We start from the raw sequence: 12,241 nt of genomic DNA, 5'->3' as shown, positions 1-12,241 counted from the left end.
TGATTCAGCAACTGCTTATTCAGTGGCTGCATTTGAGTAAATCAGAAGTTGGAGGTAATGAAACCACCGGGAACATAAAAAACAAAGGGCACAGATCAAATCACACAGCCTTTAATTCAGTAGCACCTTTTGCTTCATCAGAAGTTGTTTTGCAGCAATGTAGGAGAGATCTGAATGACGCCCAAGTTTTTTAAAAGCAGCCAAATAATAATACATACCATTGTTTCTCTGCTATTGATTGCTGATCCTGTACACTTGGCTATTACTTTATCAATGCACTTCTTATGAATGGCAGCATTACATTCTGAAAGAACAAGTGTGTCAGGGTGTTAAAAAAAAAATCCTTAAGTAAGGATCAAGTAAATAATGACAGTAACAAAACCAAAAAAGTTTCTTACGTCTGCATTGATAGCCTTGTTTATTCAGACCCCTGAAATAAACAGAGAAATGGTTAACTCTGAATTTTCTGAAAGCCTCGACAGAAGAAAGGAGAGCAACATTTATGAAAGAAACAGAATAAAACAGCTTTGCTTTTTATCAGTCTTTATAGAGCTACTCTAATCTAAATATCTTCTTTCAATCCAACTGTGGAGTGATTCTCTGTGGTTTTCACAGCCTTTTCAGCACATGTTCACATTCTGAATTTCACGATATTGAAATAGCAAACTGGGCTGATGAGACTTGTCCGTGCATTTGGCCAAAGACAAAAATATTTATAAAAAATAAACTAAAAAATGAAGGGAATTTTCACAGTTGGAATTACAACTGTGAACCACATCCTTGAAGTGATGCAATAACTCTACAAGTAAGATGCCAAGGGTCCAGTCCTGCTGCCTTTACTGACAGCAGGAGCACAGATATTCGCCAGAGAATCATAGAATCACTTATGTTGGAAATGAGTCCAACCATAAACCTAACACTGCCAAGTCCACACTAAACCATGTCCCTAAGCACCACGGCTACACAAGAACTGGTCCCTAGGGTTAAAAGGGGAAAACGCATAGATCTATTTTCATTTACCATACAAACTCATGACAGACAGAGCAGAAGGTGGGTTGTGGAAAGAAGGTGGCTGTGAACTCGTGACACTTGACGTTATGGATTTTGGCCTGTTTGATGGCTCCCCTGCGCTGGTGCAAGGAGAAAAAGCTTTCAGTCTCACAGTCAGCCAGGTCCTTTGCATCTGGGGGGAAAGGAAACAGAAGATTTATTAGGGTACCCTGTCCTGATCAGGCACCTTGAGAAAATGCAGCTGCCAAAATACTGAGTGACTGAAGCTAATGATTCACTCATGGAAATGAATATTTTTAAGAAATACCATTTTCTGAAACCCACACAAGCCTTGTTTGGATGGTTTTTTATCTACCATTCCTACAAGGACACTAAAATGACTTTAAACTTGGGACTCTGAGCTCCCTTGAATATTCGTAATGCTGCTTTTGAAATGTAGACCAGAAATTTCCCAAGTTAAACATAAAATTCTGACTTATAGCACTGAAGAACCATGCCCTAATAAAGATGAAATTACATAAAAATTAATAATTACCTATATATGCACACAAACACACACGTGTGTATATATATGGGTATTTAACTGAATCCTTTATGTGTGCATGCACGTGTGTGTGAGTAAGCACGTAAGTATTTTCCTAGGATTTTTTCTTGTTGTTTTTCCATGCCAACAATTGCTTTACTGTTTGCTGTGCCCGTGCCACTAGTCATAGTTCACACTTAAAATTTTTAGAACAGCAAAGAAACCAATTTTGACTACACATGCATATACACATGTGCACTTATATATGTGCTTATGTCTACAAATCTGGACATGCACACAATATCTCACTCTCAATCTCTGTCTTGTTTTACTCATGCATTACACAGCAAGTTACACAGATATTCTGTGGAACTGGCCCCCTGTGCGATCTGATGCTGGTCTTGCTATTTGTAATACAAACACAACTTGCATTTTCTATGCTTTGGCCTCTCTAATATCTTATAACATACAAGGAGGCAACAATAGTCTATTCTATATTAAAGGTAGGAATGGATGAAGAAAATATCAGTATGGACATGCTATTAGCTGCTTTCACTACTTCTATGTTTCTATAAATGGAAGATCCTTCTAGATATCTACACCTTACAACTTCACGCCACATTTGTGAAAGGCAGTGAGAACTTTGGCGTCAAAGACAGGAGAATAAGACCGAGCATTTGGATTGCAACCCACTTTCTTCAACAAAGCAAAATGCATTTCACATGTACATCGAACTCTGCAGGTGGGATATGGTTCCCAGTGAAGACACGTAAATGACGGTGTGTCCCCTGCCCAGGGTGACTAAGCTGCTGCCACGTCCCTGGAGGTCTAGCTGGAGCAGGCAATGGAGCCCAGTGAATGACTCAGCTCACCTTGCAGCAGAAACCTGCATCTGATCAGATGAATCGCTCTCTAGGTTCTTTTCCTGTTTTGCCTAGATTGCTCTTGATCTTAAAAGCCCAACTAACACGTATACTTAGGTGTTGATGACCGTAAATTGTATCTCAACCTTTACATCTGCACTATAATGCACACCACGGCACACGTTACATGCGTACATACAAGCAGGATGATTTCAGAGGAAGCTGGCTCCTTATGTATCTATTCTGTCTTACTTAGCGTAATGAGAAAATCTGCCATTTTAGTGGTAAAACGGCCAAAAATCTGCCTTGCAAATCACAGAGGAACAGTCAATCTTCGTCCCCACCATACAATAAAAATTGCTTTTCTGGAGTGTTCACTTCAAACTGTTATGATAGTTCCTATGAATAAATCAGTAATAACATAGGCACTGCTTTCAGTGAAGACACCATGTCTGCCCCACATAACCAGAAATTACATCTATCAATTAACAACAAAATCACTTGCCGCTTATTTCCAGGAAGTATCTTGCATTCATCAGCATTCGGCCTTGAGGTTTCAGTTCTAGCTGATTGAGATAAGTGAAAAACAAGAAAAAAAGACCGGTGCAGTCATTAAACAGTCATTCAAAGTAGCAACAATCATTTCAGATGACTCAAGCTATCTCCTTTTCCCAGTGGGAATTGCTGAATGCCAGTGAACGCTAATTTTTGGGTTGTTCGTACCCATGTGGGGCAACAAGGCAGGGTAGGAGCAACTATAGAGAGAGGAGGCTAGATCACCTCTTATCAAATTCTTAGAGTGGCATGATAGAAGAGATAAATGTGACTAAACCGCAGAAGCTGTAGGCAGGTTTTTAGACACCAGCTCAGGACCAGCACTATCTATAGAGAAAACTTGTCGTTCCCAGTGGATCCTGCAAGGGGGAAGTGGGAGCACCTCAAAAAAACCAGCCAACTTCAGACAGGTACTTAAAAGATGCTGAAATCTTTCAGACACTTGGTTCTGCAAGTCTGACTTCCATTACAGTCAGTGTGAGTGATGCTACAAGCTTACTGAGGCATTTTTTAGGCCTTCCCACTGGACCTGGAAATTCCCACCTATCTGAACCTCCGTCCATAGGTGCTTTTGTAAATCTGGATCCACTTGCCTGGGAATAAGAAGACCTACATTCAGGGATTTCTTCAGCCTGAGAACCACAACAGTGCCTTCCCCACCCACCTCCAGCACAGCCTGAGCGAGGTTACCTCTCTACCTTCCAGGTGAAACAGTGCCCTTGCACAGAAAAGTGAGAAAAATGCTATTCTCTCTCCTCATGACCCTTGCAGGATGAGATATCTGGGACCACCCTGCCCAGGTTGTAACTTGTATCAGGGAGTGAGTGGAGAGAAGATCTCAGGAGCTGCTACCGGGCTGGGACACAACAGGACCAGGGTCTCCCAACTCCACTTGACCTTGGGTCTGTTACCCTTGCTGCAAGCAAGCAGCACCCCAGACTACGTGCCCCCCTCTCCTCCTCAGCAGGCTACTGCCTCCCATGGCTTTGAAGCCTGGGGTTGGAGTCATGCTGAGCAGAGCCTTTTGGTTTTCAATTCCATCCCTAAGTATCTCAATTCCTTCCAAGTTATGTGTTAAATGTGCGAATCTCTACCAAGTCTTGCTCCTAGGTCTGTTAAGTGATCAAGGCCTTTTTGACTTTTCTACTCTCTGCTTCACCCAAGCAGCTTAGCCTGAGAACTGGCATGAAAAATAAAACAACAAAAAAAATTCCAGGAAATCAGTTTCTCTCCAAATGTCTTTCCACTTTATTGTTATTCATGACATGGCTACTGACTACTACATATTAAAGACTATCATCAAGAACTTTCTTGCTTGGACTACCAGGGAACACAACCTTACATTTAGCATCCTTATGAAGACTGTTACTTCAAATTTACTCCGCTGTAACTCCAGTGATTTTAAAGGAGTTCCTCTGACATAACTCTGAAGTCAGGCAGCTGTGAATCAGTTACTTGATATTAGATTAAATTTTTAAAGCTGTTTCCCCAGAGCACATAAAATAATTCACATTTAGCCACTCATATTACCATTTGTCCCCGGTGGGTTTTCTAAGTGAAGATTAATACGTAGGCACGGCTCACCTGAACCAGAATCCTTGCTAACAGAGGGTATATGTTTCAATATAACAGCAGCAGGTAATATAAATGTGCCATGCTCTTTTTTTCTGATATGCATAGAAGTCTTTCCTTCAAGTCATACCCAGGTAGACTCAAAACATTATTCCTTGGATGGCAGCCAGTTCCTGCTGCCCTGCTGGTTAGAGTCACAGCACGGCATGGACACAAGGCGTTCCCCTACCCCACAGCAGCTCCCCATCACATCCTGCAAGAGGAGATAACGATGCTCACCCATATCTCTGTCTTCCCATTGCTCTTTTTGCACCTCTCCGCCAGCACCTTGAGTTCCACCGTGGTCTCTGAAACCATTTCAGCACTTTTGTCCTTGACGACGATGTGCATGACCCTGCCGTTGTTGATGTGGGCATCGAAAGTGCTGTTCCAGGGTGGGTACATGGTGGGCTTCTTCTGAACGTACACTTGGCCATTTTCTGTCAACAAGAAGGGGTTTGGATTGACTGGACTTGCTTCTGATCTGCACTACGGCTACCACTTTACAGTCCCTGAGACAGATCTGTGTTATTTACCCACTTTAAGGTCTCTCTCCAGGCAGGGTGTGTAATGGATCATGTTAGAGTGTCTTACAAGGTTACTGTGTGAAGTGAAACCTAGGATGGGATCCATCTTACTTAACTTTAGGTGTCAACAATGTGTATGCCCATATCTGAGCTGTCTGAACATTCGGTCCATTCAGAGCCAGTGAAGAGAATATAATCAATATAAATCAATGGAGATAGGGTGTGTTCATTTGACCAAGTGCAGACATCTACCTTAGAAAAGATAATTTCCACCCTTGACTCCATTAACTCTATTGAGTAGACCTCAAATGTAGACTCTGACACCATAAATACCCACTTCTAATCAGGTGAATCTCATCACAGATAACCAGCTACATGTGTCATCTGTCCAATGGCAATGCAAAATGAAACAGGTTTGCTTCAATCCCCCCAAAAACTGAATGCACTTTATGATTAAGGTTCAGCTGGAGCGCATGTCCAGTCAGTTGCTACATCTCAGCTAACTCAGGGATGTTAATATATGAACTGTCTTGCAGACCTGCAACCACATCCACAGCGGTGTAGAGTTTTCAACCTAGCAAACTTTTCCTGCACCTCTTCCTCATGCATTAATTCCTCTTCCTTCACAGCAGACACGTCTTAAAATGGTGAAGGGTATCTCTGAGGCTTAGCATTAGCTTGCAGAGAGTTCTCTCTCGTTAGTTCTCTCTGAAAAGAGTCTCAGCCAGCTTTATTTATTTCAGACAGCCCATTTTATTTCATACAGCCCTGTAAAAGGCTTGGACACTTACTCAAGGTAAATTCTATTTCACAGTTACCCTCTGCAAATTTTCAACCCATCAAATGCCGAAGCTGGTGGAATAAGAGAATAAAAAGCAGTCGTGTGAGCAGCAGACCTGTGACTCCTGTCTCCTAAAGACCCTGCTCCTATTTCCAATAATCCCAGCCTTTCCCTCATCCCATCCAGCTGGAAAAACACATGCAGCTGATAGCCTGGAACATGGCACGTGCTGGAGAAAATCTTTCCCAAGATGGGAGGACTAATTCCTCTGCTCAGCTTTCATTTATGCACCTTCAGGATGGATTAAAACTGGTAAGCAAGCTCCAAAGTTATTGGAGGCAGGAGAGAAGGAGAAGAAAGGAAACAGTGACTCCTGATTGTGTAATATTCAGCTCCAGAAATGAAAGAATGTTTATTGGGGAGAAAACAAATATCGGGGCTGTGAGATTATAACAAAAATCTCCCTTCACCACCCCATACACTGGTTTCCTGCGAAAGGAGAAACAACTGCCAGAGCCACCAGATAGACCTAGCTTGAGAACGCTTCCTGAGGAGAGGCATGCAGGACCCTGCAACCAATACCGACTTGCTGAAATTTCACTCCACGACCCAACACCCGGCTCTCGCAAAGCGGTTTTGCGCTTGGTTCAATCACATAAACTTGATTCGAGTTGCAGTCCACTCTGACCATCAGCACTGGTCTGCATCGCAAAACTGAGTGGAGATCATTCCTGCAGCATAAAATCTCTTCTCACACTTGCCCTGCCCGGTATGACAAGCGGCTGTGCAGCTAAATCTTAGGTTCAAATTCAGTTTCCCCAAAGTTTAGAGCACCTCAATCTAAGGTGAATCCACCTCTATCAGTTAAGTGAGGTTGACTTTTCACATGTGCAGATTTAGGCCATCATATACTGAGCTCATTGTCTGCAGGCTTAATTCAGTCCCATCAAGCTTGCAAATATATATTCAATGCACTCTTTCAACAAAAGCAGACAAAATGAGACATAAAAGTGGGACATAAAAGTGAGACATAAACTTCCCAGTGTCACAGAGAAAGGAATTCTTAGTAAGAACCGTTATTCCTTTGCTACATCAGTGAAACTCCATGGATGTGAAACAGAGAGCACTTGCAAAGCAAGTGCTTTTGTTTGCATTGCACTCCAAAACATATGGCTTAAATAAACAAACCCTGGAATGTGAATGCACTGGCCAATATATGGGATGAGACAGTCACCCCCGGCGCATCCCCGCTGATGTCTGTGGAATTCTGACAGGGATTAGTCTGACCCTGAGTTCCTGAAAAATGAAATAGCATCTGTCTTTCCCGGGCAGCAGCTTCCACTGCAGCTGGGAGCACTTTTCCCGGAGGCTTGCTGAGTTCAAACATGGAGCAGGATCTTTCACGAAGCAAATGTCATCAAGACAGGTGGTGAAATGGCAGCGGGCTGGGTGGCTTGTGAAGGCAGAAGCCATTTTTAAAGGGCAGATTTTTTTATACCTCAAAGGCGCCTATGATCTCTGAAACGGTTTGTCTTCAGTAACAAATTGCTATAACACTTCTAACTACATGGAGGCTTTTTTTTTTTTAAAGATTATATCATAAAATACCAGCATCCCTTTTACAAAATGAACAAGTGGGAAAAAAAAAAAGGCTGCCCAATATCTTTCCCAAGCTTCTGAAATTTCTTAGGGTGGCCTTGTTGTGACACCCTTGTGTCCACAGATGATGTGCATTACTCCCAGACCCTTGGGGTCCTCTGTCCCAATGACTTATTCATCACGGCTGGTCAACAAGGGACAGCCTTTGACGTGACCCCAAAGATAGACTCAAGCTCCCTTTTTGGGGGAATGAAACACATCCATCACCTACCAATGCTCTGTTCGCAAAAAAAGAAACACACTCCCCCCAAAAAAAAACCAAACAACCCACTCCTCATGCTTTGCTAAAGCTACACATGGTATATATCCAATCCATAATAGGACATCGCAAAAGTTGGAGCAGAGTCATCTACCAAAACGCTTCCAGCACAGAACTTGCAGGGATTTGGGACTGGACCTATCCTAGATTCAGCTCTGGGTTTAGGCACGTCCTGCCCTGCGTTCTGCACTCACCGCTATATAGCAATCATTTGCCCTGAAGAAATCTTAATGGCCATGTGTCAGAGCACAAGGCTGGGAGTCAGCATTGTTTGCATCTCTTACCAGCTTTGCAGCTGATTCACTCCTGCTCCTTGGACATGCCACTTTAGCCAAAATTTGCATATCAGGGTATCAATATAATTTTTTTTTGAATCCCACTACCATTGAGTAGCAAGTGCTTTGTGAAACCAGGGAGCCGGAGAGCAAACTATGATCAAAAAAATCACAAAGCAGGGATGCCGTTTCAAATATACTCAGCTAATGTTTGTCCTGAAACCTTCAGGCCTTTTGCCTTCTCTAGTCCTGTTTGAGCGTGACAGCGCCTCGGGATGGTCATCTTGAGAGCATTTCTGGCATTTAGAGTCGGGCTCATCTCACTGAACGTCAGACGTGTACCTCTGAGTGGACTGTCTAAACTGCCCTCGGAGCCAGTGGAGAGCACCGGGCTTTTCTAGGGTGTGATTCATCAGACCCATTATGGATGTCTTCTTCAAGATAAGATGAATCCCACCATGGAAATCCCTGTTTGTTCCCCTGGGCTGTAATGCAAACTTAGCTGACTTGCTCGGATATCAACATCCTTGCAGAAGACTGGAATTGTAGGGGAGATGGATCCCACTGTGGCCTCATCTTGTCTCAGCCACCTTAAGGTAAGGTTAGCCATCTACACATTTAAAGACCCTCCACCAGCAGCAGATTAACACCTCCCAAGGGTGATTCAACCTACCCTAAGAAAGGAGTCTGGGATGAATCAATCTCGGGAGTTTCCTGCTGCTATCACTGACACGACAAGAGGTCCCTCTGGCTGCCCCACCGTGCTCTGAGCAACGGCTAGGTGAGTGCAATGACACCCCAGCAAACAGAAATCTCCTAACAGAAGGACATCATTTTTCCTATATTCAGTCCTCACTAATGGAGAAAAGTTCCCCCAAACACACTTTTTTATTTCTTGTTGGTAGAGGTGCTATTATTATTATTATTATTATTATTATTATTATTATTATTATTATATCTCAGGAGCACAAAAAATATATCCTTTAGTTAGTACATTTTTGTTTGTTAGATGCCAGAAAACACTTTCAGCTCTGTGTAAGAAAAATAAATACAGGTCTGTGCCGACCAAATTTATTTTATTCACTTTTGAACTGCCAAGAGACTTCAATTTGAGTTATGGCTTTCAAAGGCCTCATTAAAGCAAACAGCCAAGCCCTGCACAGAGCTGAAATAGGACATATTTTCAGTAAGAAGTGAGATCTTAAGGCTATCTTGTCATGCACTATTTTCTTTCCTTTTGAATTTACCAGTCACCACATCTTCCAGAATCATTTAAGCCAAGACAAAGTTCAATGTGATAAATGCTCTTTTTTTAAAAAAAACCAAACAAATAAACAGGCAAACAAAAAGTGAAATAATTAATTATTTTAAAATTCTAAAATTTCTTTTTTTAAACTACTTTAACATCCTCGAGGTTAGAGAAAATTCTAAAATTTCTTTTTTTAAACTACTTTAACATCCTCTAGAGGTTAGAGTAACGGGGTTTCTCGAGGTATAAACAGGGATTTTTGAGTTGACTTAATTTTTAAAAGAATCACAGCAGTCAAGTTAGGAATTTATCCAAGATTTAAGATAAATAACAGCCAATATGAGGAATTCCCTAACACTGAAGGTCTTGATCTTCATGATTCTTGAAAAGCAGAACTGAAGAACTTTTCCTCCTCTCACTGGGACTATTTTCATGCATAAGACATACAAGAAATGTTTTCCCAATGAGGACTCATCAGCGTTGTTCAATCAGGAAAAGTGTGCAACAATCCATATAACCAGACACAGAAAACAGCTTAGCAGGAGGTTTCACTTTCAAACATTTTACATAGTACAGCAAGTACACAGAGAAATTAACTCTCTCTGCAAAGACTGGGGCTGTTTGAGAGCTTTTTTTTTAACATGGGGGAAGTTGCTGGACCTGTCAGTTCCTCAAAAAAATGTGATAAACAGAGACAGCCCTCCCAGGATATTTCTAGGACACCCAGATTTCATCTGTCTGGAGTCCCACTGACAAACCAACAACTGCTCATATAAAAGTGAAACCGAACATAGCTCACCTCATCTGCTCTGTCACATGATGGGACCTGTAATTCAGTTGATAATAACCCCAAATTGTAGACATAGACTTGTTAGGCGTCATCTTAAAATCAGATTGTCTTGCAGGCCATGCCAAACCCAAACTCGCACTGTGCTGAGGCACAAAAGGCCCTTCACAAACCTGTATAAAGATTTACCAGTGTGCTCCCTACACCCCAGTAATGACACAGTAAGGCGCCCACGTCTTATAAAAGCTCGCATGCATATTTAACACCTCCCCACTTACCTGACTCCACGGCTTCTTTAACCATCACAGCACAGTAAGGGTTAATCACCTCCCCCTGGGATGGCAGGTAAGGGCCACTGTCATAGTTGGATAAACCAATACGCAGAAAGGGAGACATGACAAGTCCTGTGTCAAACAAAAGACAGGCGATATTTGGGAAGAGTCTAAAAATTCCCTTGATTTTAACCAGCCTCTTATCTCTGTCGGGCAGGGGTACGCCGGCCGTTAGTTATCCATCCAACTGGAGACTCTCTGACTTCCTCCACTGTCTAGTAAGATGATGGACTGACTGAGCGCCGCTTAACGTGCATAAGGTAGCGTAACTTAGCTGTCAGCTTAACCGTGTAGCTGAACTCATCGCAGGGCTGGAAAGACCCGCAACAGCAGCTTTGAGTACTAGTGACTTGATGCCGGCCTTCAGGAACAAGAACGACAATACACAGAAGCCAAATCGGGACTTTCTTGGCTGGGATAACCTCTGCTGTAATTTATGTTGAGTCACGTGTTCAAGAACCCGAACGCTATGAGAATAGAAAGGCTTTCGGGAATACAAGGCTGTTGGAAGCCTGCAAGCTGAACATGAAACTGCGAAATAACTGCGTACTATTTATATACAGCATGGAAATGATCACGGGCATTCAACTGCCTGGGTGCTGACCCATATTCATAAGTGAATCTATAAAGAGAAAAATTCAGCTCATATGAACCACACTGTGTAGCGAGTGGAGAAAAAAAAAAAAGGATCTCGAGATAATTTTAAGCAGCTGAAAACAGAAACATATAAAATCAAGATGCCAGGAAAAACAACAACAAAGCCTTTGGGTTGGTCTTCTCTGTAGGCTCTTTCAGAGCTTCCAGAGAGAAGATTTAGTGAAGCCAGAAATTATTAACTGCTGTAGCTGGTGCCCATCATTGTGCCATCTGGGCCCAAGGACTGGGCTTACCACCCAACTTTTGTGTCAACTTCTGAGCTTGTCCTTCCTGGCTCCCCTTCTAGCCAATGGACAGCAAGAGGCACTTTGAACTCAGCTGCAGATGTCTATGTCTTGGATCACCAAAGTTAAAAGACAGGAGTCCTATCACCAGCTGTTACCTGTCAAATATATTGACAATAATACATTGTTCAACTACAACAGCAAGAAGTTGAATGTGGTGGGGGTTGCAGCCCAAGCCTCTTCTCCTTTTTACACATAAAATGCTCTATCCCAAGGACAGCTTCTGTAGCGTCACACAGAAGAAGATCCAGATTCTTTGCTGGGAATGGCATTTTCTTACCTGTAAATGGTATTTTCCTGACAGACAAGTTCAGTCTCTGGCAAGATGGGCTTCTCTTTTCATCACAGCTGTGGACACCATGGAAAGGATTTTTCTCAGCTAAAGAATGAGGATAACTGCTTCTCTGGTTGGGCTGACTTTAAAACTTGGAATCTCTGTTCAAGGAGACAGGAGGCAAGACCATCAAGAAGAGAGGAAAACTTGAGGAACCAAGACATAGCCCTTTGCTTGAGTGTCTTCTCTCTTACCCAGCAGTGTGGAGCGATGAGTTTCCATCAGCCCCCTGTGCAAAAGTCTAGGGTGACTGTAAAACTCAGAACAACTGTTTGTTAGTGCGTGGCCAGGTCATAGCAGGCGCTTGTTTTGCTTGTGTCCTGGATATGGTGAGATCTTCTCCTTCTTCCTGTTTTATAAAATGAAGACAAACAGCTACAGTTAGCACTGGGACTGAAACACCAACTATTCTGGCCCAAATATTCACAAGTACTGAGCACTCACACTACACCACTTTCTGACACACTGGCAAACAGATGGCCCACGCAGCCAACCGCAGCTGTTCTCTGATAGAGCTTTCGGTAGGGAAGGCTT

General features: G+C 42.7%; 1 protein-coding gene across 2 annotated transcripts in view; it reads right to left on the bottom strand.

The window, feature by feature from the left end:
• The window catches only part of PRKCQ (protein kinase C theta), a 48,464-nt gene extending 36,449 nt beyond the window's left edge, over positions 1–12,015 (bottom strand). The window contains exons 1-8 of one of the 2 annotated variants that reach the window (XM_009290415.2): positions 11,902–12,015; positions 11,654–11,808; positions 10,379–10,504; positions 4,804–5,003; positions 2,903–2,963; positions 1,021–1,183; positions 399–430; positions 219–304 (exon numbers count right to left, since the gene is read on the bottom strand). In XM_009290415.2, coding sequence (XP_009288690.1) covers positions 219–304; positions 399–430; positions 1,021–1,183; positions 2,903–2,963; positions 4,804–5,003; positions 10,379–10,496 — 660 coding nt within the window. In that variant the 5' untranslated portion in view covers positions 10,497–10,504; positions 11,654–11,808; positions 11,902–12,015. Of the gene's footprint in view, positions 1–218; positions 305–398; positions 431–1,020; positions 1,184–2,902; positions 2,964–4,803; positions 5,004–10,378; positions 11,061–11,653; positions 11,809–11,901 lie in introns of those variants that run through there. The other variant, XM_009290414.2, reaches the window with a different exon arrangement.
• Positions 12,016–12,241: the final 226 nt, after the last annotated feature.

The sequence above is a fragment of the Aptenodytes forsteri genome, unplaced genomic scaffold (genome assembly GCF_000699145.1).
Source record: "Aptenodytes forsteri isolate BGI_AS27 unplaced genomic scaffold, ASM69914v1 Scaffold173, whole genome shotgun sequence".
Taxonomy (NCBI): domain Eukaryota; kingdom Metazoa; phylum Chordata; class Aves; order Sphenisciformes; family Spheniscidae; genus Aptenodytes; species Aptenodytes forsteri.
Note: the sequence above shows the minus strand (reverse complement) of the source record. Positions and strands in the feature narration are given on the sequence as shown.